The following is a 27,234-nucleotide window of genomic DNA, read 5'->3' as shown; positions in this document are numbered from 1 at the left end:
GATACACTAGCTAACTCATTACCAGAATCTAACTAATGTGCGATCTAACTGACATTATGCAGTGGCCAAATTAACATGATACTTCGAATGAAACAAGTTGGCCAAATATTGTAGAAAAATGGAATAATAAAATTCAGTTTTCGAAACGACGAAATGAAAATTACAATACAATAAAACTTTTTGATTGATAATAGTTAAATTATTTTGTTATTGGAGTATGTTTTTTAAAGTCAAAGCCCTTAATCACGTATGCGTCAATCTTGGTTGTGGAACTGTTTTTATATATGAGAAAAATTTGAATTGAAGATGACAAGTAAGTTGCTGGTCTGCGTTGGAGAAACTGAAAGGGGGGGGAATGGGTACAGTGTATCTCTTGCCCCAAAGACATTGAAAAGCTAAAAAATCATACACTTGGCTCTGTCCACAGCTTAAAAATGGACCATGTTTTGTGGTAGACCTACACAATACTCTTCTTTCAATCCTTGTCTTCCTCCCTTCTTCTACATTAATCTATATCCATTGAATAGACCCACTTCTCATCTTTCTTTTTTTTTTTTTTTTCTTCTTAAACAATTCAATGTAGCTTAAGAAAACGGCATGGAGTTTCAACTTCCATGTTACAAACGGAGTGTGCTAGAGAAAGGGGTCTAATCATAAATAACTAAAATAATCGCCTTTAAACGAAATTACACGAATAATAAGGATTAAATCATAATTACCTCTTTGTTATGGTTCTGACTTCACACGACCACTACCAATAAAAAAAAAGTTTCTTAAATCGCCCAACGGTGGTGATCGATTTCGCCGGAAACCAGAGAAGAAAACCCTAGATCCTAGATATGGCGGAGAAGCTTGCGCCGGAGAAGCGACACGATTTCATTCACAACGGTTTACTCACTTCTTTTATCTAATTCCCCACACACGAGATTTGATCGAATTGATGTGTGATTAGATTCTCGATGTTGTTTGTTATATATAGGGCAAAAGGTGTTTGAGTGGGATCAAACCTTAGAAGAAGTGAACATGTACATAACTTTGCCACCAAATGTTCATCCAAAGGCTTTCCACTGCAAAATCCAATCCAAACATATCGAAGTTGGCATCAAAGGCAACCCTCCTTATCTCAATGTCAGTTTCTTTTACTATATATCTTTCAACATTTTGGATCCTAATTGGAGAAAATTTGAGTGAGATTGTCTAACATTTTGACAAATTTGCAGCACGATCTTAGTGCCCCCGTGAAGACTGATTGCTCATTCTGGACTTTAGGTACTCTATTTAGATAAACTATGTGTATTTGAGAGTATATATAGGTTGGATGATGGACTGCTGTATAGCTATTGTGTTTGGATCTTGAGTAGGCAAGGGTATGTATGTAGTTTCTGGTTGCAGCGAGCTAAGAGTGTTAATGAGCCTGATTCTATGCAATTTTACAGTATGTTTTGGGTTATTTACCCACCGTATGTATGTAAGTTGCTAATCTGAAGTTTTTTTTTTATGTTTGATTTGGCAGAGGATGATATAATGCACATTACCTTGCAGAAGAGGGAGAAAGGGCAGACATGGGCATCCCCGATTTTGGGTCAGGGTCAGTTGGATCCTTATGCCACTGATATTGAGCAGAAGCGGCTCATGCTGCAGAGGTTTCAAGAAGAGGTTAGCTATGTGTAAAGTGTCTTCTTGGTTTAATATGGTTTTCTACTTTTACAATTTTTTCTGTCTGTCTTGTTCATCAAACTGATCTCTGAAGCCAATCTTGGGCATCATCTTTTGGATAGAATTGAATCTATGTCAAAACTCAAAATATTACTACTTTGCCACAGATAATCTGATTTAGATGACTCATGTGTAGTCACATTGATTGTTTTCTTTGTTTAAGCACTCTTATTTTGTGTCTTGTGAGCTGTGTGCTCTCTCAAGTAGTGATCTCTCCTTAGAAGAAAAAAAAGAGTAGTGAATCTCTTATGTTCATGGATAAACAGTCTGCATAGGCCTGGTGATAGTTAACCTATAGTCTAAGCTGTGGTGGCTGCCTTAACTAGGTGATTAAATTGTTCACTCTTAGTCTAACCGGATTCTGAAGGTTTAGAAATACATTGAGCAAATTAACTAGGCATGACTGAACACATGGGTCTGATTCATGTATGCCTTGACGGCTTTACCCTCTTTGGTTATCTGCTTGTATGCATACTTTGTATTGAGCTCAAGTATGCTTTTCTTTTCTCTTTCGATCAATTTTCTTCTCACATGCTTTGTCTCTGTTGGTTTTTACAGAACCCGGGATTCGACTTTTCGCAAGCTCAGTTCACGGGTAATTGTCCAGATCCAAGGAGCTTCATGGGGGGTATTCGTTCTGACTAAAGATAGTCCAACTCTTGTTTCTATTGTATCCTATTATCTTTTTATAAACTCTAAAGCCACCTTTGACTTAACAAAATGTCTCATGGCTCATAAATAAAACAGCCTGACTCGCTCCTGTATAACTTGTATTAGCAATCATATGAATCGTTCGTCGTCTCGTGTTCAGTTATCCTTATCTTTCCCGACAACAGAATCGGAACATCAGCTAAAGTCCACTGACCCGTGCATTCATCTCCACTTCGAATATTGTGTTGAATTAAAAATAAAAAAGTCGATAGGTGGAGGAATATAAGGAATTTGGAACAAAATAAATTGGAGCTTTTTTTTTTCATCTTTCTCTATTGTATATTGAGAGACAGGCCGATTATTTGAAATTCGATTGTTTTAAATAAAGAAAATTAAAACAAGAGAGTAAAGAAGAGAGCTTTATTAGGCGCGCGTCATCTTCATGGCGACACATATCATAAGACAGACAAAGAGGGAACGAATCTCAAGACTAGCCATTAGTTTTTGTCTCTTCCCGTTGCTCTCATAGACTCCTTCGTCTTTGTTGTTCCATGATTCTTCTTATTTCGGTACCTACTTGACTTAAAAAAAAAAAAAGCTTCATCTTCTCGATGATCCTCTGCGCAAGCCGCCATCATGACGCTAAATCCTCCTCCTCCTCCGTCGCAGCCTACAACGCCTCACTCGCCGCCGAATCGCCGCGTTCTCATTGTCGGGAATTATTGCCACGACGTTCTGATCCAGAACGGATCAGTCGTAGCTGAAACACTAGGCGGCGCCGCCTCTTTCATCTCTAACGTCTTAGATTCTTCATCCGTCTCCTGCGAATTGGTCTCCAAAGTCGGACGCGACTTCAGATACGAGGTCACTCACTCCCCGATCGTTGTCCCGGAGAAGGTGACAACAGTTTTCGAAGCTTATTTCGATCTGGGCATCGATGTGATCGGTCACGCTGATCGGGTATTGAAACGGGTCTCTGCATGTGATCCGATTCTCCCATCGGATATACCGGATTCGAGATTCGATTTCGGGATGGCTGTTGGAGTCGGCGGCGAGATTTTGCCGGAGACGCTTGAGAAAATGGTGGAGATCTGCGACGTTGTGGCCGTTGATATCCAAGCTCTGATTAGGGTTTTTGATCCTGTTGATGGATCCGTGAAGCTTGTTGATTTGAGAGAAAGTGGATTCTTTCACATCTTGCATCGGATTGGATACTTGAAAGCTTCATCAGACGAAGCTCTTTTCATGGATGTTGAACAGATGAAGCATATGTGTTGTGTTGTGGTGACTAATGGTGAAAAAGGTTGTAGGATTTATCATAAGGATGATGAAACGATGGTTCCTCCGTTTGTAGCGAAGCAGGTGGATCCTACCGGCGCTGGTGACAGTTACCTAGGAGGTTTAGTGGTTGGGCTTGTAGAAGGTTTGGCTGTTCCTGATGCTGCATTGTTAGGGAACTTCTTTGGTTCCATCACTGTTGAGCATATTGGTCAGCCTAAATTCGATTTGATGATGCTTCAGGTTTGATTTTGGTTTTTGTTCTAGCTTCTTGAATTGCATGCTGTGATGATAGATTGATAGTGATGTATGTTAGGCGGGCATGTCTATTCTTGTTTATGGAAGTGGTGTAGGCCTAACATGAACGGGTTATTATTGTACATCATAGTCCCAGTAAGTAAGAACCAGGACAGAGTCTGTGTTAGTGTTTAGTTTTCTCTTAATTGATGTTGCATCTTGCAGACCAAACCTAGAGACGGTGAATTAGAAGCTGAAAAAGAGACTTTTCTTGTTTTGGTTCATAGTTAGTATAGCAGCAATTGCATTCAAAACATAGGGTAGATTCAGAAAAAAATAGTGCTGGTTAAGCATTAGCTAAAACCGGATATGCTCTAAGAGAATTCAAAAGTATGGACTTATGGTTAGCTTGATGTATCAATAAGTGCTTAATTCTATGCATGCTTTATTCTATCTGTTGAGATGAGGGCTGTATTCAATAGAAATAGTCAAATTGGGCCACTGGCGAGTGCAAGTGAACATACTGGAATTTAGAATATAGATTTGTGTTTGTGTCTGCAATGAGGATTCATCCTCTCTCTTTGATGCAGAGAGTGAAGGAAGAGGTGCAGAGAAGGAAGAAGCAACGTAACCTCTCAATTAACCATAAGAATGATCAAGAAGAGTTCCATGCGCGTCTAACTCCAGCTCGGTTTTCGTGTGTAGACTCTCCAGTTCAAACAGAGTTATTAGTCAATGGTCTCTCTTGTGACAGGTGATGATGATGATGATGATGATGATCAGTGCCTGTGAATACGAATCTTGAATTTATCTTTTTTTTTTTCCTACTAACAAAGCTCTTCTGAGTTGTGTGTAAGCAAGCTTCTACACGTTTATAAATTTTGGAAATCTATTAGTGTATAAAACGCGTTGACCAGGCGTCTTCAAACGCTCTTTGCGGTCGCGCCACCGCACAAGTTTTCTTCTTTGGCAGAGCAACTCATGCCTCTCAAATTTGAAATTAAAAATGTCAAATTGAGAATAGAAAAAACAAGTTTCGATGAGATGATTATTATATCTGTGATATGTCGCATAAATTAATGTCAATATCTGTTATCAAAGTTAAAAAATTAAAATTTAAAAATTATTGGTGAACCGAAGTTAAATAAGATAGAAACAACATTGGAAATCTAATTTTCACGGTTGAACCGTAAAAAAGGAACCGGTTCAACATGTAAAAGCAGGAGGGAACCTGTCGTGGGCGTAAAACACGCGCGTGGATTCAAACTGTGGTCACAATCAGGCGCGTGGATTGACGTGGCGATTCCGATTCCCAATCAAATCTGGACGACGAACAACAACAAAACGAAAAACAATTCTCAGATTCCTGATTTCCCTCTCTCTCCGACACTTCCCGTCGGTTATCAGGGGGGTTTCAGTTTGTTCTCTCAGATCGGAGTATTTTACACGTCGTTGACTTGACTTGATTTGATCTGTAACCGCGTTCGAATAATGAAGCAGAAGAGCCAGCATAAGAGGAAGAAGAAGAGATCCTCCGCCGCGAAATCTTCCGGTGATGGAGGAGGAGGAACGGCGTCTGACGGGAACAAAAAAGACGTGGAGGAAGAGAGGAAGGACGGTGGAGGCACCAAGGAAATAGAAAAAGTTGAAAAAAAAATTATCGAATCGTTAATGGAAGCTTTTTGCTCGGTTTCAATGGAGGAAGCGACGGCTGCTTACAAGGAAGCAGGTGGAGATCTGAACAAAGCCGCCGATATTTTATCGGATCTGGTTGAAAGCAGTGATGATCCGTCGACGAGTTCCTCGGATCAGGAGACAGCGTCTACATCTGAGTATGGTGCTGGGTCAAGTTCTACCTGTAGCGATGATTTGACGAGAGATAGATGGTTTAAAGGAAAGAAGCAGAGTAGAGTTATTGCTGCTACAGGGATGGTTTCTTCTGTGATTGCCAAGGATTACTTGAAGCCTAACCCTGTGCGTAAAGAGCTTCCTGTGGTTGAACGTTCTAAAGAGCTCTGTGGTAACGGGAAAAAAGCTGCCGATAGAGAGAAGGCTGAACAGTTTCTTAATTCAATGCTTGGTGATGATTGTGAGCTTAGCATGGCTGTTGTTAGAGATGTTCTGTGTGAGTACATCTTATTCTTAGTATATTACTTTCTCTTTGGCACAAGATACTAGTGGAATTGTCAAAATTGTTATGAGGAGAGACTTGTTTGTTCGATAAATTGAAAAGGAAGTTTCTCTTTTTTTGCAGGTCAATGCGGCTATGATGTGGACATGGTAAGCAGATTGTCTTCAAAGTTACATGGGAAGTATTTGGTATATTGACAGGAAAGGCCCTGGCTATATGCTGATACTCGCCCGAACGTTTATTGTAAAGCTTAATTTTGTTTTCTTCTTAGGCTTTGAATGTCTTGCTTGACATGTCTTCTTCATCAACTGATGATTCATTGAGTGCTAAATCTTTCGGCATTGGAGTCAGCGATAGTGTAAGTGATTGGTTTTCTTCACATATCTGTTTATTTTGTTTTCCTCTAGACAATATAATAAAGTGCAATCTCCTGACATTGTTTAGCAGCTGGCAGAGACATCTTTTGATACTGATACTTCTGAAAGTGAACTTTTCTGGGGAGACTATAGTCGAAGGTACTGTCATTTGATCTTAGGCCTTCTTCTGGTTTATTGCAATGCACTAGTTTTGGAATCAGCGGAGGTGGTTAGGTTAACACATTAATTACAAGATAACTAGCCCTCTACAACTTTTTCTTGGGTTCATTATTTAATCAGTCCAAATGAAGGAACAACAAACGAACCATTTTACAGTGGAGTATTCAGTTCATGAACGCATGATATTTAAAATACTCAGGAGAAAGTCAAAATTGACGATAGAATTGCTTTAATTCAACTTTGTGGAAGAGCTTACAACTAAACATGTGGTCTGTTTTCTTTTCTTATGGTAGGGATTACGCAACAGTTCTCACGAGCTCGGAAGATCCTTTTTCAACTAGCCAAGGAAGTGATGAGCTTGATCTTCCACAAAAAGTGTTGGAGTCTCTGTTCAACATCCGCCAGAGTCCTAAACACGAACCAAAGACAATGAGTTGGAGGAACGTGGCAAAGAAAATGCAGTCACTTGGTATCGATGCTTCTTCATCTACTGGGGAAGAGGCCCGGCCTAATACGTTTGGTATATTACTATGGTATCTTGATTATAGTATTTGTGTACATGGCTAGAAATAGCAGGCTCATTTTGCCATGAGTTTGCAGGCTCCGAGCTTCTGATGTATGTTGTTTAACCCGATGAAACACTTGGCAATTTTTGCTTTGGTGTCATTGGCAAAAACATCTGAGGTCTCGACTGCTTGTTTATGTTGCAACTCTTGAATTAATCTTTCTTACTCATGAATTGCATTACTGGTCAATCAATACATGTGTTACAGTGAAGGATGACGGATATCATGAACTTAGAAAAGGCGCAACTGACCAGTGGAATGTTACGAAGTCCTACTATCAAAAAGTAAGTTTTACTTGCTTACATATATCTGGCTCTGGTGGACTCCTCAATTAATGCAGTTATCACTTGGTTGAAGGCTGCCGAAGCATATTCGAAAGGAGGGAGGGCTCATGCGGCTTACCTTTCTGATAAGGTGCATCTCACGGTCTATTATATATCATGCTATTGTAGCATTTTTTTTGGAAGTATGACAAAAACTTGTCTGTTTTTTTTATAGGGGAGAGTGGCATCTAAATTAGCTCAACAGGCTGATGAGAGGGCAAGCCAAGATATATTTGTTGCGAGGTTAGCTGTTTTGAGGCATTATAGAAGTATGCTGACACGCTTTCACTTTTTGTTGTGGACTAAGCCATTGTTTATGACTATGCAGAAACAAAGGTATAGAGAATGTGGTAACCATTGATCTGCATGGTCAGCATGTTAAACAAGCAATGAAACTACTGAAGCTACATCTCTTGTTTGGATCATATGTCCCTTGTAAGCTCTCACCAAACTCAATTATAAGTCTTTTCTTCTTTAGTAGATCATCATCGCCTTGTATTGTCTTTCATAAAACCTGAGATAATTTCTTTCTCCTAACAATTGTGTAAACATCCAGCCATTCAGACACTGCGAGTGATCACAGGATGTGGGTCTTCTGGGTTTGGGAAGTCTAAGGTGAAACAATCGGTAAGTTTCTTCGACTCTCTTTTTGATTTAAACTCTAGAACCAATATACATAAATGATATGGAAACTTGGTTGATTGTGTGCACGAAAACAAGAATGTAGAATGGTAGTCAGTCATTGTATATGGTTATTTATGGATGTTCAGGTGGTAAAGCTGCTAGAAAGAGAAGGAGTTAGGTATTGTGAAGAGAACAGAGGGACATTGCTGATTAAGCTTGACGGGTGTAGTAGGGAGTTCAGTTTCTTAGACACAGAGAGCGACTCTGAATAAGTGAAGACGAAATCTGAAGTCAGGTTTTTAGGCTTAGAGATCTATTTATTGTCTATATCTGTTATGTATGTGTTATCTGATACTAGCTCTGTTTGTTTCAAAAATTCGCTTCCTTAATTCTCCTTTCCGGATTTCACGTTATCTAAGTTAGGAAAACACTTTGTCTGACACAGACAGAAATGTATATTTTTCGTAAACTCTTCTTTGGCCTAATTAGGGGTTTGCATAATATAATTATTATGCAATTTCTATGAAATCTAAGACGGTAGAGTGTAGGATTTGCTAGGCTCACAAGTGAAAAACATTTGTGCATCAGATAGACATAAATTATACTATGTTTTATAGTAGCTGGAACAGTAGAATCATTCATTAGTAACTATAGAGAGTTGTTTTAAAACAAAAGTCATCAAGCACTAAATCTCACACATTAACGGAGAATCAGAAGATTTAGGAGAGTTTGAGTTACAGAGGAAGCTCACCACTGTCCACAATCACAACTTTACTCTTGGGAGTTCCGCTCTGATTTCCTTCGGCTTCAACTTTGTAGACGCCTCCCGTCCAACCTGTACATAGTCCCGAGCTTTCTTATCAGAAGACAGAAACTTATGGCGGAGGAAGGAGGAGGAGGAGAAGAACGATCGTCGAGTCTGGAGGAAGCGGAGAGGATCGTTGACGAGGTGCTTCGTCGTAGACACCACATTGCAAAGTTCACCAGACGAAACCTGACGCTCGAAGATTTCAATTATTTTCTGTTTTCCACTGATCTTAATCCTCCCATCGCCTATCAGGTTTCAACCTCTGGTCTAACTCTTCTTTTTGTTTTTTCATTTCCTGGGAAAATGGGAGGAAAAAAGTATGGAATTTTCGGAATATTGGAGTGATTGGGATAAAGATTGACAAAGAAAGTTTTAGACTTCTGTTGATTTTACCGGAAAGTCTCTGAATTTTTTTTTTTGGGTTTTGTTTCTCTCTCAGAGAGCTATTTGACTCATTTTGCCATTTTCTGGCCTAAATTAGTTTTGATCATTCATCCATCATATATAGCAAAGCCCCTCTTTTTGGTAGCTTCTTAGTGCCTATGAGTCGTTTAATGGGGTTGTTGAGTTGGATCTTTGGCCACGTGGTACTGATGATGTCTGTGTTAAGCATGGAAGGTATGTATATTCACTTCGAGTCTTGCTTTTTTTTTGTGTAGGTTGGTTCTGTGGACTGTTATTGTTTTGCTTCTCACTTTTATGAAACTGCAGGACCTTGACGAAGGAGGTGAAATTGGGAAAATGTTTGGAATCCATTAAAGCTAATGCCTTTGCTACTTCAAAGTATCCTGTTATTATTACTCTTGAAGACCATCTCACGCCAAAACTTCAACTTAAAGTTGCCAAGGTCTTCTTTCTTTTCACCCTATATAGTCTTTAGACCTTAAAGTTCAAGATTCCATCGGTGTATATATGAACGCCGCATAGTATTTGCTCTTCCGCAGATGATAACTCAGACATTTGGAGAAATGTTGTATTACCATGATGCTGAAAGTTGTCAAGAATTTCCTTCACCAGAAGACTTAAAGGGAAAGATTCTAATATCAACAAAACCTCCAAAAGAGTACTTAGAAGCTAACGATGGGAAGGAGAAAGATAAAGGAGAGAAAGGGAAGGACTCGGATGTATGGGGCAAAGAGCCAGAAGATCTTATTTCTACCCAATCCGAACTTGAGAAGGTGTGCTTCAACTGTAATACTAATTGAATCAAAAACTCTAAGCATCAAGTGTTTTGTTTTAATAGTCCAATTCATACTGCTTTTGATTACTTTCAGGTTACAAGCAGTATAAATGATCTCAATCAAGATGATGAAGAAAGAGGCTCTTGTGAGTCTGATATGTCATGCCAATTACTAGCACCAGAATACAAGCGTCTTATTGCCACCCATGCAGGGAAGCCAAAAGGCGGCTTACGGATGGCTTTAAAAGTGGATCCAAATAAAAGCAGGCGACTTAGTCTGAGTGAGCAATTAGTGGAGAAAGCTGTAGCGGCATATGGTGCAGATGTTATCAGGTATATTAAATATCACATCCTAAATAAGCACTATATAGCTAATGTTTGCTTCTTGTATCTTCAAGTTAATAATTTTAGAACCCTCACTATTGAGCAGATTCACTCAGAAGAACTTCCTGAGGATATATCCGAAAGGCACAAGGTTTAACTCTTCAAACTATAAACCTCAGATCGGTTGGATGAGGCGATGAGCGGAGCTCAAATGATTGCATTCAACATACAGGTCTGTCTCAAATCCTCAGTCCCTGAATCATCATCTGAGTTGTACTGTGATGAAGCTAAATAATAACTGAATGCATAAAAATGTAGGGGTATGGTAGATCATTGTACAAAAGGTGGACCGCAAGAGTAATCAATCTTGCGTCGGAAATCTTGTAATTGCTGCCATGGTGATGGTGGTGGTGCTTGCACGAAAATTATTGTAGTCTCTCAAATGCTCTAGAGTCAGCTTCGTCTTACTCGTAGGAATCACCGAATCAGGTACGTATCCACCGTTTCCACATCAGTCACCTTTACCTTCCGGGGGAATCTTCAAATATCCTTCAGCGGTCGGACTAGTTCCCGTCGCAACCTACTAGGAGAGATCATCTTCTGACAACAGAGAAGCATCTACCCTTCATCGTTCATGCCATGGTTCATCTAGTCCCTTTTTTTTGTTGCTCCCTTCCCGTTTTTAACCCACCCGCTAATTTAGACCTTTCTGACCCAAAATCTAACGAATACGGGTATGACTCGAAAACACGGTCGATGGTATCTTATCATGCCATGGTTCTAAAAAGCCCTAAAGTGGTTTCATTGTTTGTAAGAGTCGTTAAGTACGTATGATGGAGACCAACACACATATTATATGTGACATATACATTAACCAAATTAATTAAAAGGATATTAACCAAAATTAATTAAGAGGAAGTCGTGGCGAGACACAGGGGCAAAATTGTCATTGCGCATATGATATTTTCACAAACCCTGACTTTTTTTTTTTTTTTTTTCTCGCTTCACCACTATAAATATAAACTCGTATGCATCTTGGATTTATTTCCCTAGTTTGCCGCAAAATACATACGTCTTCCTTTTTGCGATATCGCTTTAGCTGACGAGAGATAGATGGTTTAAGGGAAAGAAGCAGAGTAGATTTATTGCTGCTACAGGGATGGTTTCTTCTGTGATTTCCAAGGCTTACTTGAAACCTAACCCTGTGCGTAAAGAGCTTCCTGTGGTTGAACGTTCTAAGGAGCTCTGTGGCAACGGGAAAAAAGCTGCCGATAGAGAGAAAGCTGAACAGTTTCTTAATTCAATCCTTGGTGATGATTGTAAACTTAACATGGCTGTTGTTAGAGATTTTTTGTGTGAGTACTTCTTCTTCGTAGTCTACTGCTTTCTCTCTGGCATAAGATACTAGTGGAACCCACAAATTGTTATGAGAGACTTGTTTGTTCGATATAATTTGACAAGGAAAGTTTCTCTTTTTTGCAGGCCAATGCGGCTATGATGTGGACATGATAAGCAGATTGTCTTCAAAGTTACATGGGAGGTATTCGGTATATTGACAGGAAAGGCCCTGCTATATGCTGATACTTGCCCGAACGTTTATTGTAAAGCTTAATTTTGTTTTCTTCTTAGGCTTTGAATGTCTTACTTGACATGTCTTCTTCATCGACTGATGATTCTTTGAGTGGTAAATCTTTCGGCATTGGAGTCAGCGATAGTGTAAGTGATTGGTTTTCTTCACATATCTGTTTATTTTGTTTTCCTCTACACAATAGAATAAAGTGCATTCTCCTGACATTGTTTAACAGCTGCCAGAGACATCTTTTGATACTGATACTTCTGAAAGTGAAATTTTCTGGGGAGACTATAGTCGAAGGTACTGTCATTTGATCTTAGGCATTCTTCGGGTTACTGCAATGCACTAGTTTTGGAATCATCAGAGCTGGTTAACACATTAATTACAAGATAACTAGCCCTCTGCAACTTTTTCTTGGTTCATTATTCTATGAAGGAACAACAAACGAACTATTTGACGGTGGAGTATATTCACTTCATGAACGCATTGATATTTAAAATACGCATGAGAAAGTCAAAACTTATTATAGAATTGCTTTAATTCAACTCTGTGGAAGAGTTTAAAACTAAACATGTCACCTGTTTTCTTTTCTTATGGTAGGGATTACGCAAAAGTTCTCACGAGTTCGGAAGATCCTTTTTCAACTAGCCAAGGAAGTGATGAGCTTGGTCTTCCACAAAAAGTGTTGGAGTCTCTGTTCAACATCCGCCAGAGTCCTAAACACGAACCAAAGACAATGAGTTGGAGGAATGTGGCAAATAAAATGCAGTCTCTTGGTATCGATGCTTCTTCATCTAGTGGGGAAGAGACCCGGCCTAGTACGTTCGGTATATTACTATGGTTTCTTGATTATAGTATTTGTGTATATTGGCTGGAAATAGCAGGCTCGTTTTGCCATGAGTTTGCAGGCTCCGAGCTTCTGATGTATGTTGTTTAACCCGATGAAACACTTGGCAATTCTTGCTTTGGTGTCATTGGCAAAAACATCTGAGGTCTCGACTGCTTGTTTTTGTTGCAACTCTTGAATATATCTTTCTTACTCATGAATTGCATTACTGGTCAACCAATACATGTGTTGCAGTGAAGGATGACCGATATCATGAACTTAGAAAAGGTGCAAGTGACCAGTGGAATGTTACAAAGTCCTACTATCAGAAAGTAAGTTTTACTCGCTTCCATATATCTGGCTCTGGTAGATTCCTCAATTAATGCAGTTATCACTTGGTTGAAGGCTACCGAAGCATATTCGAAAGGAGGGAGGGCTCATGCGGCTTATCTTGCTGATAAGGTGCATATCACATGGTCTATATATCATTGCTATTGTAGCTTTTTTTTTTTGGAAGTGTGACAAAAACTTGTCTTTTATTTTTATAGGGGAGAGTGGCATCTAAATTAGCTCAACGGGCTGATGAGAGGGCAAGCCAAGATATATTTGTTGCGAGGTTAGCTGTTATGAGACATTATAGAAGTATGCTGACACGCTTTCACTTTTTGTTGTGGACTAAGCCATTGTTTATGACTATGCAGAAACAAAGGTATAGAGAATGTGGGAACCATTGATCTGCATGGTCAGCATGTTAAACAAGCCATGAAACTACTGAAGCTACATCTCTTATTTGGATCATATGTCCCTTGTAAGCTCTCACAAAACTCAATTATAAGTCTTTTCTTCTTTAGTAGATCATCATCGCCTTGTCTTGTCTTTCATAAAACCTGAGATAATTCTTTCCTCCTAACAATTGTGTGTAAAAATCCAGCCATTCAGACACTGCGAGTGATCACAGGATGTGGGTCTTCTGGGTTTGGGAAGTCTAAGGTGAAACAATCGGTAAGTTTCTTCGACTCTCTTTTTCATTTAAACTCTAGAACCAATATACATAAATGATATGGAAACTTGGTTGATTTTGTGCACGAAAACAGGTGGTAAAGCTGCTAGAAAGAGAAGGAGTTAGGTATTGTGAAGAGAACAGAGGGGCATTGCTGATTAAGCTTGACGGATGTAGTAGGGAGTTTAGTTTCTTAGACACAGAGAGCGACTATGAATAAGCGAAGACGAAATCTGAAGTCAGGCTTTGAGGCTTAGAGATCTATATAATTATGTCTATTTGTCTATATATGTTATGTGTTAACTGATTCTAGCTCTGTTTGTTTAAGAAGTAAATGTTAAGCAAAAATTAGCTTTCTTAATTCTCCTTTCCGGATTTCACGTTATCTAAGTTAGGAAAACACTTTGTCTGACATAGACAGAAATGTCTATTTTTCGTAAACTCTTCTTTGATCTAGTTAGGAGTCTGCATAATATAATTATTATGCAATTTCTGTGAAATCTAAGACGGTAGAGTGTAGGATTTGCTAGGCTCACAAGTGAAAAACATTTGTGCATCAGATAAGATATAACTTATACTATGTTTTATAGTAACTGGAACAGTAGAATCATTCATAAAGTAACTAAGGGAGTTGTTTTTTAACAAAAGTCATCAAGCACTTAAGCTCACACATTAATGGGGAATCAAACGATCTAGAAGAGTTTGAGTTACAGAGGAAGCTCACCACTGTCCACAATCACAACTTTACTCTTGGGAGTTCCGCTCTGATTTCCTTCAGCTTCAACTTTGTAGACCACATCCATTCCCGTCACTACCTTCCCGAACACTACATGCCTCCCGTCCAACCTGTATTAAAGCCCCGAACTTTCTTATCAGAAGACAGAAACCACATATCGAGAATTCTATTCCGAAATTGAAAATTTAAGCTAAAGTACCAACATGCCCACTGATAGTAAAACAACTTTTTTAAGTAAAAGAACTGAAAGATCAAAAAAGGTAGCTTTATGTGTTTGAAATTCGGCTGAGTCTGTACTCACCAGCTGGTTGTGACAGTTGTGATGAAAAATTGTGATCCGTTGGTGTCTTGGCCAGCGTTTGCCATTGATAGGAACCCTGTGAAAAAAGAAAACAATTGATCAGGTTAAAACCTCACAAACGGAAAAAAGTCGAGATGAAAACGTATACACAAGATACTGAAGAAGTCCTCACCTGGACCAGTATGCTTTAGTTTGAAGTTTTCATCAGCAAACGTCTCACCATAGATAGATTCTCCACCCATTCCATTTCCATGAGTAAAGTCACCTCCTTGAAGCATGAAGCTTGGTATGATCCTATGGAATGAACTCCCCTTGTAATGGAGAGCCTTTCCTTTCTTACCTATTCCTTTCTCCCCTGTAAGTAAAACAGTTTATGTAAGCATTCATATCAAAGTAGATAAGCTTATTAAACTACTTCTACTAGACTGAGACAAGACGAGAATGAGCAATATTTTTGAGTTTCTTACCCGTGCATAGAGCTCGGAAATTCTCTACAGTTTTGGGAACTGTCTTGCCAAATAGACCCATGACAATACGACCTGGAACAAAAATCGTAAACTGGTTTGAGATGTCTTGAGGGGACATATAGCGCGAGAACTAATAGCACCAACATGGCATCATAAAAACGAACTCAGGAACAAGGTCATAATACCTGCTGCTTTCCCATCAATTTCAACATCGAAATAAACCTTGTGTGTGATCTCCTTCAAGTTTTCCTTGGACTTTTTGGCCTGAAACATAAAAGCAAACATCCAGAGATCAATGTAAACACTAGCCAGTAGTAGCAGTTCCATAATACTTACACATCATTCCAACACATTTGGACACACATTAGGCGCACTTCATGCACAAGTAGCTTTCTCAATACAATACCAATCCCATGATGTTGAATCTCTATAAATCACATCTTAAGGACCCCAAATTCAGAATTCCTGAATCTCTTACGTCCGTAATTGCAACCACAGAAACAATAAAAAAAATTGAAAACCAATCTCCTTCCGATTCACATCTCAAGCACACACTACATACAAATCGCGATGAGAGAGTATAAAAGTTTCATTCCCTGATCGTATGAATATGAGATGCTGATACGAACCTCAGAGAGGTGTCATATAAATCAAACACAGAGATTCAAAAAAAAAGAAAAAAAAACTCAAATCAAAAAACATTTGCTGCGAACTATAGAATAGTGAGAAGGAAACACACAAAAAAAAGTGTACCTGAATAGCGCTTAGGGTACCGAGAAGAAGAAGACTCCATACAAGTAGCGTCACTGAGCTCGCCATCTCGCACCGTGCTTAGTGGTTTCTCCTGACGACTGACTGACTCCTCTTCTGTATTTCCCCACCAACACCACGTAGAATATCCAATTAAATTTTGCCACGTGGCAGACCACTTATAATTGTGCTTGGGCCCCGGATTCTTTGAGAACCGTAGTGGGCTGGGCTATTGAGTTGTTAGTTACAACCCATTATTTTATTGTTGTTGATTAACAAATGATAACTATACGAAAACAATTAGAGTTGGTAACCCTAATGTAATGGGGAAGAAGAGATGACTGAATCTGATAATGATGAAGTCTAATTTTTTTAATCAAAAGATACTAAGTCAAAAAAGACTGAAACACCAAGACCATCATAAGGATTTCACATTACTTATGTTCCAGCTAATAGTAATATTCTGCTGTTATAACTTTATAAGTCGTCGTTATAATAAACATTTAATAATGTCAGTTTCATTCAATTAAGCACGTTTCTGTTCACATTAACAATTTGACGATCAATAATATTTAAACTATTGTCAACTTTTCCTGTCCCAGTCATCCACTATACACTTTTTTTTGGTAGATCAATTAATATACTTTTCAAAGATTAGTATTTTTTAACGACTAATATCGATCATTATCATATCATGTCTCTTTTAAGTGTGAGTTAGTAAAAAAGGAGATATAACTTCATAACTTTATTAGGCCTAAAAGTGGATTTTGGAAAGACAATAGACCTGCATCTGCACCACCATTATAAACCAACACTTTTTTCTTCTTTTTCTTTTGTCGCCTTGTTATTTGACATATCTATTTTCTCATCTGTTTTTCCTTCTATTGGCCGACATCTGAAATCTGTTTTTTTTTTCTTCTTAATAATGATATTTACCTCTCTTTTTTTGTCTAATTTTACGTGAATATATACATCGTGTAAACAACAATATAAATAATTCAACTAACAATTAAAACATCATATATATATATATGTATTTATATAATTATTTATACTTTCTGGTCTTAAAGTGGCAGGCATCGTGAATAAATATAGGATAAACCATGATGTTACGGTTTGGCCTAGCAGTAGCACTCATCAGTTATATCAACAAGGTAGTATTCCGTATTCGAAACACAACGACTGGCCGACATCTTATGTTGATAAAGAAAATCATGATTCATGAACCTTTAAACTCTGGAGAGTGTAATCGTGCGGTTGGTAGAATAGGTCATCATCGTCATCCCTATACTTTTGAATCTTTTTGTATGGATAAGTCGTTAAGTGCATTCGTGTTATCGTGTAAGGTTACAAACTTACAATAATAGACCCATAAATCTCGGACTTTACTTCAATGGACGTATACATACGTGTCGATAGCAGAAACAACAAAGACAAAACATAAACACAACAAATGCGTTAGAGATCTCTGCATCGATCTGCCCCCACCAATGTATAGTATAGCCCAGTACTTTTTTTTTTGCTTTGCTATTTCAACATACGTATCTGAATATTTTTTTTCAAATTTGTGTTCACACTTCAACACTCAATGATTTTTTTATTTTATTTTTTTTTTATTATGGGGGAAAACAATTAACACCTGGCGATATATATTCAATAAGTACTATTTTTACTCCTCCCTTTAAATTAGTCATTTTTTTCTTTCTCTGGGTTTAGAATTAACAAAGGACGATTATAAATTATTACATTGTCTTAAGAGAAAAAAACAAGATTCGTCAGTAAACAAGTTTTTTGTTTTTGTTTTTTTGTGATGTGTTCAGGTGTGAGCGTGTAAGAGAGAGGTTTGACGAGGTTTTTTTTTCCTTTCTCTGAAATGTTAACGACATTAAAAAACACATTAAAATGAGAGGAACGATCTGAGAGTATTTATAAGTTAAGATTCAGGAAAAAAAAAAGGTATCACCTTTTCAATATTCTTGGATCTGAACACGACGACGCCGACGATACGTACACAAACAGAGAGAGAGAGAGAGAGAGAGAGAGAGAGAGAGAGAGAGAGAGAGAGAGAGAGAGAGAGAGAGAGAGAGAGAGAGAGAGAGAGAGAGAGAGAGAGAGAGAGAGAGAGAGAGAGAGAGAGAGAGAGAGAGAGAGAGAGAGAGAGAGAGAGAGAGAGAGAGAGAGAGAGAGAGAGAGAGAGAGAGAGAGAGAGAGAGAGAGAGAGAGAGAGAGAGAGAGAGAGAGAGAGAGAGAGAGAGAGAGAGAGAGAGAGAGAGAGAGAGAGAGAGAGAGAGAGAGAGAGAGAGAGAGAGAGAGAGAGAGAGAGAGAGAGAGAGAGAGAGAGAGAGAGAGAGAGAGAGAGAGAGAGAGAGAGAGATGGAGGGAAAAAAAGAGATGGGTAGTTACAAATTCTGTCTGATCTTCACCAGGAAGTTTAGGATGACGGAGTCTGGTCCTGTTGACGACGTCAGAGCTGTGTTCGAGAAATACGCGGAGGGCGAGGCTCATATGTCGCCGGAGCAGTTACAGAAACTTATGGCGGATGAAGGAGGAGAAGAACGATCGACGAGTCTGGAGGAAGCTGAGAGGATCGTTGACGAGGTGCTTCGTCGGAGACACCACATTGCAAAGTTCACCAGACGAAACCTGACGCTCGAAGATTTCAATTATTTTCTGTTTTCCACTGATCTTAATCCTCCCATCGCCCATCAGGTTTCAAACCTCTGGTCTAACTCTCTTTCTTTTTTTCTTTTTTTGTCATTTCCTGAGAAAATGGGAGAAACAAAGTATGGATTTTTCGGAATCTGGGATTGATTGTGATAAAGATTGACAAAGAAAGTTTATGACTTCTGTTGATTTTACCAGAAAGTCTCTGAACTTTCTTTTTTTTTTCCCTTTTTTTTGTTGGGTTTTGTTTCTCTCTCATAGAGCTATTCGACTCATTTTGCCATTTTCTGGCCTAAATTAGTTTTGATCATTCATCCATCATATATAACAAAAGCCCCTCTTTTGGTAGCTTCTTAGTGCTTATGAGTCATTTAAGGTGGGTCGTGCGTGTGGTGTGCTCTGCTGCTGAGCGTCAGGAATCTGACTGTTTGATTCTTCACCTGTCTATTTTTAGAAGTTTCCATTTTGTATACTAAGTTTCTATTATAGAAGTTGCTTACCTTCTGGATATCTTTTAGCTCCTCTCTAGCCTATAAGATTCAGGAATCAGCGTAGAAATTTTGATTCTTCAGTGATAAGTGGAGGGAGATGTGGTTGGTTTTATTAACCATTGTTGGCTATTATTTCAGGTCCATCACAACATGGATGCTCCCCTGTCACATTACTTTATATACACTGGCCACAATTCTTACTTAACTGGAAATCAGCTCAGTAGCAACTGCAGTGACCTTCCCATTGCAGATGCATTAAGACGAGGCGTGAGGGTTGTTGAGTTGGATCTTTGGCCACGTGGTACCGATGATGTCTGTGTTAAGCATGGAAGGTATGTATATATTCACTTCGGGTCTTGCTTTTTTTGTATGGGTTGGTTGGTTCTATGGACTGTTGTTGTTTTGTTTCTCACTTTTTATGAAACTACAGGACCTTGACGAAGGAGGTGAAACTGGGAAAATGTTTGGACTCCATTAAAGCTAATGCCTTTGCTACTTCAAAGTATCCTGTTATTATTACTCTAGAAGACCATCTCACGCCAAAACTTCAATTTAAAGTTGCCAAGGTTTTCTTTCTTTTCAGCCCTATATAGTCTTTTAGACCTTAAAGTTCAAGATTCCATCTGTGTATATATGAACGCGCCACATATTATTTGCTGTTCTGCAGATGATAACTCAGACATTTGGAGATATGTTGTATTACCATGATGCTGAAAGTTGTCAAGAATTTCCTTCACCAGAAGACTTGAAGGGAAAGATTCTAATATCAACAAAACCTCCAAAAGAGTACTTAGAAGCTAACGATGGGAAGGAGAAAGATAATGGAGAGAAAGGGAAGGATTCAGATGAGGATGTCTGGGGAAAAGAGCCAGAAGATCTTATTTCTACGCAATCCGAACTTGAGAAGGTGTGCTTCAACTGTGATACTAATTGAAGCAAAAACTCTTAGCATCAAGTGTTTTGTTTTAATATTCCAATTCATACTGCTTTTGATTACTTTCAGGTTACAAGCAGTATAAATGATCTCAATCAAGATGATGAAGAAAGAGGCTCTTGTGAGTCTGATATGTCATGCCAATTACTAGCACCAGAATACAAGCGTCTTATTGCCATCCATGCAGGGAAGCCAAAAGGCGGCTTACGAATGGCTTTAAAAGTGGATCCAAATAAAATCAGGCGACTTAGTCTGAGTGAGCAATTACTGGAGAAAGCTGTAGCGGCATATGGTACAGATGTTATCAGGTAGATAAATATCACTTGCTAAATAAGCACTATGTAGCTAGTGTTTGCTTCTTGTATCTTCAAGTTAATAATTTTAGAACCCTCACAATTGAGCAGATTCACTCAGAAGAACTTTCTCAGGATATATCCAAAAGGCACAAGGTTTAACTCTTCAAACTATAAACCTCAGATCGGGTGGATGAGTGGAGCTCAAATGATTGCATTCAACATGCAGGTCTGTCTCAAATCCTCAGTCCCTGAATCTTCATCTGAGTTTTACTGTGATGAAGCTAAATAATAACCAAATGCATCAATGTAGGGGTATGGCAGAGCATTATGGCTTATGGAAGGTATGTTTCGAGCAAATGGAGGGTGCGGTTATGTCAAGAAGCCAGATTTTCTTATGAATGTAGGTCCTAATGGACAAGGTTTTTATCCCAAAGATAATTTATCTCCAAAGAAAACTTTAAAGGTTAGGCAATAGAGTTGAACATCCGTTGTTTCCTTCATTTATGCCTTCTACACTTGCTTGCTTAACATTTAACAATCTCAGGTGAAAGTCTGTATGGGAGATGGATGGCTTCTAGACTTCAAAAAAACTCACTTTGATTCTTATTCTCCTCCAGATTTCTTCGTTAGAGTATGTGAACGCCAATCTTGATTTTTTCCATTTTACCCTTATCTTGATTGATAGAGAAATTTAACTTGGTCAAATACAGGTGGGTATTGCTGGAGCACCTGTTGATGAGGTGATGGAGAAAACAAAAATAGAGTATGATACATGGACACCCATTTGGAATAAGGAGTTCACATTCCCGTTAGCAGTTCCTGAACTTGCTCTGCTCCGTGTTGAAGTCCATGAGCATGACAAAAATGAAAAAGATGATTTTGGAGGTCAAACTTGTCTACCAGTGTCCGAGTTAAGGCAAGGCATACGCGCTGTTCCACTCTTCAATCGAAAGGGAGTGAAATACAGCTCCACACGGCTTCTTATGCGCTTCGAGTTTGTCTGAGACGCCATTTTGGTGCGTGTATCCATCTAGATTTATATCTTCTTACTTTTATTTGATATGTTGTATGTTTATTATGTGTCTGATGCTTCTTCATCGAGGAATAAAAATTGATCTTTACATGAGAAAATATATAGATCTTCTGAAGTTCCTGTCCTTTATGGTTTCTTTCTTTTATATATGTTACCAGTTTTTTGGTCTTGAGATTAAGTTTTGTTCAATAAGTACGAATAAACAAAGAACTCCCTATGCAAGTTATAGTAACATGATGCATCTCTCATCTTATGATAGAAACATAACCTCTTTATTCTTTTTCTGGATTTTGGTATTGGATAGCTTAAAGTAGTTATTTATACGCATGGGGACTTGTATGAAGAAGCTTCATATCTTTAGCTAAACTATTAGTTATTTAAGCCTGTGTGACTGTGTCTCTCTGTTTGCTGCACTAAACACGTGAAATTCTGAAGTAGAGTATATATTCTGGAATCTTTTGTTGGTATATGAATCTCTTTATGCTAATTAATCAATTGTTTTAGCGTTGCTTTATATTTAACAATCTAAAGGTATATATTCTTAATCCATAGATTAAGACCACACCACCATATATGCTTACTAGTGAAGAAAGACAGATTCTTGATTCTATTTCATCGTTGGAGAATTGGTAACTTACAGATGTTTTGAGATTCTTCAAAGACTTTAATGAGTGTTTTAACAGTGACTTGAAAGACTTTGCATACCGTGAAATGTGGAAGGAAAGAAAGAAAATGAAAAGTATTGAGAAACCCAATCGTTGAATCCTTGAAGCTTCCCTCAGCTACATCATTATACTTCTGGAATTAGATGCCATAATAATATTGTTTAAGCTGGTTTTTTGGAAAGTGAGGTTTTTCAACATGAGTCTCTTGGCTGAGAATATATGGAAAAGGAAGAGGAAAGCTAAGAGCACTGAGCAAAAAGAGGCATACCACTATAATTATAATAAAGTATGGAAGAAAAAAAGAACGATTTATATTTGATTTATGAGTATGAAGATCATGCCAAATATGCAGGACTTGCTATTTAACTAAACTGCAGGAACTTTTTGAAGAGAATCCAGGAGCTGAAATATATAAATAGAGATTGGCTGGTGTGATTGTGAAGTATCTTGTCGCCTTTTCTTGAGCTGAGATTTTCATTTTGGGAATACAAAGACCTGGGATGAAGAAAGATATGGGGAGATACAAAATGGGTTTGTGTTTCAGTGACAAGCTCAGAATGAACAGAGGATCCCCACCCCCGGATGTAGTGACAGCGTTTGTAGAGTATACCGAGGGGAGAAACCACCTGATGGCAGAGCAGCTATGTCGGTTCTTGGTTGAGGTGCAAGGGGAGACTGAGGTGCCGATTTCAGATGCAGAGAAGATCATAGAAAGAATCACATGTGCAAGACATCATATTACTAAGTTTTTGAGGCATACGCTGAACCTTGATGATTTCTTCAGTTTCTTGTTTTCAGATGATATGAATCATCTAATTGATAGTAAGGTATTTTTCTGTCCTGACTACTGACGTCTTTCTTTTTCTTGCAACATGGAAATTTCAAATCTGTGAGCTTTTTGTTGATTCAGGTGCATCAAGACATGAAGTCTCCCTTGTCCCACTATTTCATTTACACAAGCCACAACTCGTATCTGACTGGGAATCAGATCAACAGTGAATGCAGTGATGTACCTCTCATTAAGGCATTAAAGAGAGGTGTTCGAGCTCTTGAACTTGATCTGTGGCCTAACTCTACTAAAGACGACATACTTGTTCTCCACGGCTGGTATGTCTTTGTGTTATGATGTCTATTCCAAGATCTATTGGTCGAAATTTTGTCGAACAAAACAAAAGAGTATGTTTACTGCTTTTAGGGCATGGACACCTCCAGTGGATCTGATCAAATGCTTGAAATCTATTAAAGATCATGCCTTTTCTGCATCTGCATACCCTGTGATTTTAACTTTGGAAGATCATTTGACCCCAGATCTTCAAGCCAAAGCAGCTGAGGTGCGTTCATTGCCCTGTTAGTTTCACAAGTTCTTGAAGATTTTGACAAAGTTCTTTCTTTTCTTTTATATATTGCTGCAGATGATGAAAGAGGTATTCATGGATATGCTGTATTTTACTGAGTCTGACGGTTTAAAAGAGTTCCCGTCACCAGAAGATCTCAAGTATAGAGTTGTTGTATCTACAAAGCCTCCTAAACGGAACTGTGAAAAGGACAAGAATTCTGAGTCAGATGTATCAGGAAAGGCGTCATCAGATGTTTCAGTAGACCGAGTAGATGATGAGAAGGTACATATGCATTTCAAATATAGGAGTTTTGGTTTTCTCAGTGTCATCTTAAGTATCTCTCTTTTGCGTGCAATGACTTGTGTAGACCGAGGAAGAAACAAGCGAGGCTAAAAATGAAGAGGTAGGATTTGATAAAGAATCCAGCAACTTGGATTTCGTCACCTACAGTCGCCTGATAGCTATTCCTTCTGGAAATGCTAAAAATGGATTGAAGGAAGCACTTACTATTGATAATGGTGGAGTTAGAAGACTGAGCTTGAGAGAGCAGAAGTTCAAGAAAGCCACTGAAATTTATGGAACCGAAGTCATGAAGTAAGTATAATATGCTATCAAAAAAGACAACAGATTTTGAGCTAGTTATTTTGTTTCTTGCTCCAAGCTCACTACAATCATAATCTAGATTCACACAGAAGAATCTGTTGAGGATATATCCAAAGGCCACACGAGTAAATTCCTCAAACTACAGGCCCTACAACGGTTGGATGTACGGAGCTCAAATGGTTGCTTTCAACATGCAGGTTTGCAGTTTTTCTCAGGCCTTTTTTAACCATCTGACCATTTAAAATCTCAACACACTGACACATCTTGGGTCTCAAATTTTCAGGGATATGGAAGAGCTCTCTGGATGATGCATGGTATGTTCAGAGGGAATGGTGGATGCGGGTACGTGAAAAAACCGGAGTTTACGATGAACAATGGTCTCCGTGGAGAAGTGTTTGACCCTAAAGCGAAATTACCCGTAAAGACAACTCTGAAAGTGAAAGTTTACATGGGAAAAGGATGGGACTCATGTTTCCAACGAACTTGTTTCAACACTTGGTCTTCTCCTAACTTCTACACAAGGGTAAGCAACCTGTAGTTGGTAATAAACCTAGTTAGTACATAGTTGACTCTCTATTATGGCTCTGTTTATTTTTTAATCTCTAATTCATGTGGATTGCACTGTATCTGTGAAAGCAGGTGGGGATAACAGGAGTAAGAGCTGATAAGGTAATGAAGAAAACAAAGAAAGAAGACAACACTTGGGAGCCTTTCTGGGACGAGGAGTTTGAGTTTCAGCTAACAGCACCCGAGCTTGCCTTGCTCAGAATTGAAGTTCACGACTATAACATGCCAGAGAAGGACGATTTCTCAGGCCAGACATGTTTGCCTGTGACAGAACTGAGACAGGGCATACGTTCTGTTCCATTGTATGATCGCAAAGGCGAGAGACTAGTTTCAGTTACACTTCTCATGCGGTTTCAGTTTGTTTAAAAACAAAGCTTCCTTCCTTGTTATTATCATCCAGAGAGTTTGTACTTTTGTAGTCTAGAGACTTTAGCAAATCAATGATCAACTACATTTCTCACAATTTGTAGTGTTGACTTTTTGCTTAACTTTTTAAGTGGTTCTTTTTGTATTTTTAATTAATACTTTCTTTTTCAGACACCAAATCGGATTGAGAGCTAAAAGATAATAGGCTGAAAACTTTCTTTGTTATTCTGCATATGGAAAAGTGAAAATACACTAGATTGACCCAAATTTGGGTAAAAATAACTCAATTGACATACTATAGTATCTCATTACTAGATTAACACAATATTAATGTAAAAAGACCAAAAACCCAAAAAAATAATAATTAAGTTTTATTATTAGAAAAAACGAAAATTTGAAATAAAAAAAAAGAATAAAACAAAAAAAGAAAAGAAAAATATAGTGTATAAAATAATAAGTTAAAATATGATTTTTATTTTTATTTTATTTGAAAATATGTTTATAAAAATATTATGTATTAAAATATGATTTTTTGAAAAAAAAATCGAAAACATGTTTTATAAAACTATAATGAAATAAAATATGATTAAAAATATTATTTAAAAAATATATCTGTGTTGTTGTTTAAAATATAATTTTCTTCAAATCTCTAGAAAAAGAATATTAAAAAATCTGATATATAAAATTATGATTTGTCAAAAAAAAGATGTATAAAATATGACTTAAAACATATATCTATGTTAATGTATAAGAATATGATATATAAATAGAAAACAGAGAAACAATTAATGATTTTAATGGCGAATATGGCAACTAATCTAAACAAATTTGGTAACAAACATCAGATTTTTGGAAGCCAAAAACAAAACTGTTATAACAAAAAACAAATCTGTCATAACATAAAATAAATCTGTTGTCACTATAATTACATCTAGTAAATTTGTTATCAAACAACAGATTTTTTTAAGCCAAAAACAAAGCTGTCATAACATAAACAAATCTGCCATAACATAAGGTTTTAATGTAGGTCTCTTTAGCAATTTTAAAATTTTTTAACAAAACTGTTATCAAACGACAAATTTTTAGTTAAATTAAAAAATCTGTTGTAATATGAAATAAATTTGTTATCACTAGACGTCAAACTAATAATTATTTTTTCATAAAAAAATCTGTCACAATTTTTAGCGAAAAAATAAATTTGTAACAACTGTAAAAAATAAATCTGGCACATATTATAACCAATCTGTCATATATTATGAAAGTCTGTGGTGTCTTTATAAATAAGTCTGCCGTTAAAATAAATCTATCACTAATTATAAATCTGTCGTAACTATCTTCAAATAAATCTGTCATCCAAAATAAATCTGTCGGATATGCACAAATAAATCTGTCGTGCAAAAACAAATCTGTCGTAAATAAACAAATCTGTCACAACTAGTCTGACAGACTTTTGAAATTATTTTTATTTTTTTTTAAATGCTGGAATTTTTTTAAAGGCTAAATTTGACTTTTTATTTTTTCCTGACAAAGCAAAAAATGGTATTTTAAGCATAAAAATAACTCAATTAACCCTCATATTTTATGAGTTAATTAAGTAATTAATCTTTTAATTTAGGTCAATCTAGTTTTTTTCCCTATAGAAAACGGACAAAATTGAAAATTGTATACACTGTTGTGTTGACTTAATGACTTGGTCTTTTTTGACAACAGACTTGTTTATTTGACTTATAGAATAACACTGAAACTTTAATCATCGTATTGGTGCATATCATTATTATCCAGGTTCTCTCTCTTTCTCTGCAACTGCATCCTCCTCTCACACTTAAATAACAAACCCTGAGTCCACTTTGTAATATGCACTACTGAGTCTCAAAACCTGAACTAGGCCTAACTAACCTAATTTGAACCAATCTCGTAGCAATGGAACATCATCACAACAGCTGTTTCACCTACTTGGACGATTCCTCTGCTTTCAGTTATTGTAACAGCGACAGATCCGGAGAGTTTCAAACAACTTCCCCCGAGAGCCTACGACGACGAATCTTCCTCTCTTGCACCAATGACAACTCCTCCGACGATTTGATCAGATACCTCGTAACGCATCTCGAGTCATCATCCTCCTCTTCGATCGAGGAACAGAAGCAAGCTGCTATGGAGATTAGAATCTTATCAAAGAACAAAGCAGAGAACCGTATCAAACTCGCTAAAGCAGGTGCGATTACACCGTTGGTTTCTCTCATCTCTTCTTCTG

The 27,234-nt window shown here is 37.7% G+C and overlaps 7 protein-coding genes and 2 pseudogenes across 10 annotated transcripts; 8 read left to right on the top strand and 1 right to left on the bottom strand.

Annotated features, from left to right (window-relative positions):
* LOC104726452 (nudC domain-containing protein 2) lies at positions 748-2,530 on the top strand. The gene is made up of 5 exons (XM_010445321.2): positions 748-888; positions 980-1,128; positions 1,221-1,269; positions 1,514-1,656; positions 2,275-2,530. The coding sequence occupies exons 1-5, from the start codon at positions 840-842 to the stop codon at positions 2,359-2,361; spliced, it is 477 nt and encodes a 158-aa protein (XP_010443623.1). The 5' UTR covers positions 748-839; the 3' UTR covers positions 2,362-2,530.
* Positions 2,755-4,842, top strand: LOC104726451 (inositol 3-kinase). Its single transcript, XM_010445320.2, has 2 exons — positions 2,755-3,888; positions 4,473-4,842. Exons 1-2 carry the CDS (start codon positions 3,004-3,006, stop codon positions 4,638-4,640), a joined length of 1,053 nt encoding a protein of 350 aa, XP_010443622.1. The 5' UTR covers positions 2,755-3,003; the 3' UTR covers positions 4,641-4,842.
* On the top strand, positions 5,149-8,533 carry LOC104726447 (SMR domain-containing protein At5g58720). Of its 2 annotated transcripts, none has more exons than XM_010445312.2 (11): positions 5,149-6,007; positions 6,137-6,162; positions 6,285-6,371; positions 6,458-6,528; positions 6,843-7,069; positions 7,323-7,399; positions 7,473-7,529; positions 7,614-7,681; positions 7,767-7,873; positions 7,995-8,065; positions 8,209-8,533. In XM_010445312.2, the coding sequence occupies exons 1-11, from the start codon at positions 5,374-5,376 to the stop codon at positions 8,332-8,334; spliced, it is 1,551 nt and encodes a 516-aa protein (XP_010443614.1). In that variant the 5' UTR covers positions 5,149-5,373; the 3' UTR covers positions 8,335-8,533. The 2 variants fall into 2 exon arrangements, with proteins under 2 accessions (XP_010443614.1, XP_010443615.1); XM_010445313.2 differs by having other exon boundaries at positions 5,150-6,007; positions 6,461-6,528.
* Positions 8,630-16,148, bottom strand: LOC104726449 (peptidyl-prolyl cis-trans isomerase CYP20-1). Of its 2 annotated transcripts, XM_019232643.1 has the most exons (7): positions 16,031-16,148; positions 15,463-15,541; positions 15,278-15,349; positions 14,983-15,165; positions 14,811-14,886; positions 14,546-14,619; positions 8,630-8,861 (listed from the first exon to the last, which is right to left on the bottom strand). In XM_019232643.1, exons 1-7 carry the CDS (start codon positions 16,094-16,096, stop codon positions 8,797-8,799), a joined length of 615 nt encoding a protein of 204 aa, XP_019088188.1. In that variant the 5' UTR covers positions 16,097-16,148; the 3' UTR covers positions 8,630-8,796. The 2 variants fall into 2 exon arrangements, with proteins under 2 accessions (XP_019088188.1, XP_010443618.1); XM_010445316.2 differs by lacking the exon at positions 8,630-8,861 and having other exon boundaries at positions 14,313-14,619; positions 16,031-16,147.
* On the top strand, positions 8,940-10,810 carry LOC104726448 (annotated as a pseudogene).
* On the top strand, positions 11,511-14,128 carry LOC104727461 (SMR domain-containing protein At5g58720-like). Its single transcript, XM_019232642.1, has 11 exons — positions 11,511-11,729; positions 11,857-11,882; positions 12,004-12,090; positions 12,180-12,247; positions 12,548-12,774; positions 13,029-13,105; positions 13,179-13,235; positions 13,322-13,389; positions 13,475-13,581; positions 13,705-13,775; positions 13,868-14,128. The coding sequence occupies exons 1-11, from the start codon at positions 11,534-11,536 to the stop codon at positions 13,991-13,993; spliced, it is 1,110 nt and encodes a 369-aa protein (XP_019088187.1). The 5' UTR covers positions 11,511-11,533; the 3' UTR covers positions 13,994-14,128.
* LOC104726450 (phosphoinositide phospholipase C 4-like) lies at positions 18,367-21,615 on the top strand. Of its 2 annotated transcripts, none has more exons than XM_010445319.2 (9): positions 18,367-18,736; positions 19,321-19,514; positions 19,613-19,748; positions 19,850-20,089; positions 20,186-20,424; positions 20,545-20,638; positions 20,723-20,875; positions 20,957-21,043; positions 21,123-21,615. In XM_010445319.2, the coding sequence occupies exons 1-9, from the start codon at positions 18,401-18,403 to the stop codon at positions 21,414-21,416; spliced, it is 1,773 nt and encodes a 590-aa protein (XP_010443621.1). In that variant the 5' UTR covers positions 18,367-18,400; the 3' UTR covers positions 21,417-21,615. The 2 variants fall into 2 exon arrangements, with proteins under 2 accessions (XP_010443621.1, XP_010443620.1); XM_010445318.2 differs by having other exon boundaries at positions 18,368-18,736; positions 20,521-20,638.
* LOC104726445 (phosphoinositide phospholipase C 5-like) lies at positions 22,008-25,135 on the top strand. The gene is made up of 8 exons (XM_010445311.2): positions 22,008-22,937; positions 23,021-23,217; positions 23,306-23,441; positions 23,523-23,729; positions 23,815-24,041; positions 24,130-24,247; positions 24,334-24,573; positions 24,690-25,135. Exons 1-8 carry the CDS (start codon positions 22,611-22,613, stop codon positions 24,981-24,983), a joined length of 1,746 nt encoding a protein of 581 aa, XP_010443613.1. The 5' UTR covers positions 22,008-22,610; the 3' UTR covers positions 24,984-25,135.
* The window catches only part of LOC104726444, a 4,119-nt pseudogene continuing 3,725 nt past the window's right edge, over positions 26,841-27,234 (top strand).

The sequence above is a fragment of the Camelina sativa genome, chromosome 11 (genome assembly GCF_000633955.1).
Source record: "Camelina sativa cultivar DH55 chromosome 11, Cs, whole genome shotgun sequence".
NCBI classification, from domain to species: Eukaryota; Viridiplantae; Streptophyta; class Magnoliopsida; order Brassicales; family Brassicaceae; genus Camelina; species Camelina sativa.
Note: the sequence above shows the minus strand (reverse complement) of the source record. Positions and strands in the feature narration are given on the sequence as shown.

Bases quoted from the DNA above. Each gene is read 5' to 3' on its own strand.
- LOC104726452 (XM_010445321.2), top strand. From the start codon at position 840: ATGGCGGAGAAGCTTGCGCCGGAGAAGCGACACGATTTCATTCACAAC. The intron at 889-979 runs GTTTACTCACTT...TGTTATATATAG, and splicing joins ACACGATTTCATTCACAACG to GGCAAAAGGTGTTTGAGTGG. The intron at 1,657-2,274 runs GTTAGCTATGTG...TGGTTTTTACAG, and splicing joins TGCAGAGGTTTCAAGAAGAG to AACCCGGGATTCGACTTTTC.
- LOC104726451 (XM_010445320.2), top strand. From the start codon at position 3,004: ATGACGCTAAATCCTCCTCCTCCTCCGTCGCAGCCTACAACGCCTCAC. The intron at 3,889-4,472 runs GTTTGATTTTGG...TCTTTGATGCAG, and splicing joins TCGATTTGATGATGCTTCAG to AGAGTGAAGGAAGAGGTGCA.
- LOC104726447 (XM_010445312.2), top strand. From the start codon at position 5,374: ATGAAGCAGAAGAGCCAGCATAAGAGGAAGAAGAAGAGATCCTCCGCC. The intron at 7,070-7,322 runs GTATATTACTAT...CATGTGTTACAG, and splicing joins GGCCCGGCCTAATACGTTTG to TGAAGGATGACGGATATCAT. The intron at 7,530-7,613 runs GTGCATCTCACG...TTTTTTTTATAG, and splicing joins CGGCTTACCTTTCTGATAAG to GGGAGAGTGGCATCTAAATT.
- LOC104727461 (XM_019232642.1), top strand. From the start codon at position 11,534: ATGGTTTCTTCTGTGATTTCCAAGGCTTACTTGAAACCTAACCCTGTG. The intron at 11,730-11,856 runs GTGAGTACTTCT...TCTTTTTTGCAG, and splicing joins TGTTGTTAGAGATTTTTTGT to GCCAATGCGGCTATGATGTG. The intron at 13,390-13,474 runs GTTAGCTGTTAT...ATGACTATGCAG, and splicing joins CAAGATATATTTGTTGCGAG to AAACAAAGGTATAGAGAATG.
- LOC104726449 (XM_019232643.1), bottom strand. From the start codon at position 16,096: ATGGCGAGCTCAGTGACGCTACTTGTATGGAGTCTTCTTCTTCTCGGT. The intron at 15,166-15,277 runs GTAAGAAACTCA...TTTTACTTACAG, and splicing joins TTTCCGAGCTCTATGCACGG to GGGAGAAAGGAATAGGTAAG. The intron at 14,620-14,810 runs GTGAGTACAGAC...GCTTTAATACAG, and splicing joins ACAACTGTCACAACCAGCTG to GTTGGACGGGAGGCATGTAG.
- LOC104726450 (XM_010445318.2), top strand. From the start codon at position 18,401: ATGGAGGGAAAAAAAGAGATGGGTAGTTACAAATTCTGTCTGATCTTC. The intron at 18,737-19,320 runs GTTTCAAACCTC...CTATTATTTCAG, and splicing joins ATCCTCCCATCGCCCATCAG to GTCCATCACAACATGGATGC. The intron at 19,749-19,849 runs GTTTTCTTTCTT...GCTGTTCTGCAG, and splicing joins TTCAATTTAAAGTTGCCAAG to ATGATAACTCAGACATTTGG.
- LOC104726445 (XM_010445311.2), top strand. From the start codon at position 22,611: ATGAAGAAAGATATGGGGAGATACAAAATGGGTTTGTGTTTCAGTGAC. The intron at 23,218-23,305 runs GTATGTCTTTGT...TACTGCTTTTAG, and splicing joins ATACTTGTTCTCCACGGCTG to GGCATGGACACCTCCAGTGG. The intron at 24,248-24,333 runs GTTTGCAGTTTT...TCAAATTTTCAG, and splicing joins TGGTTGCTTTCAACATGCAG to GGATATGGAAGAGCTCTCTG.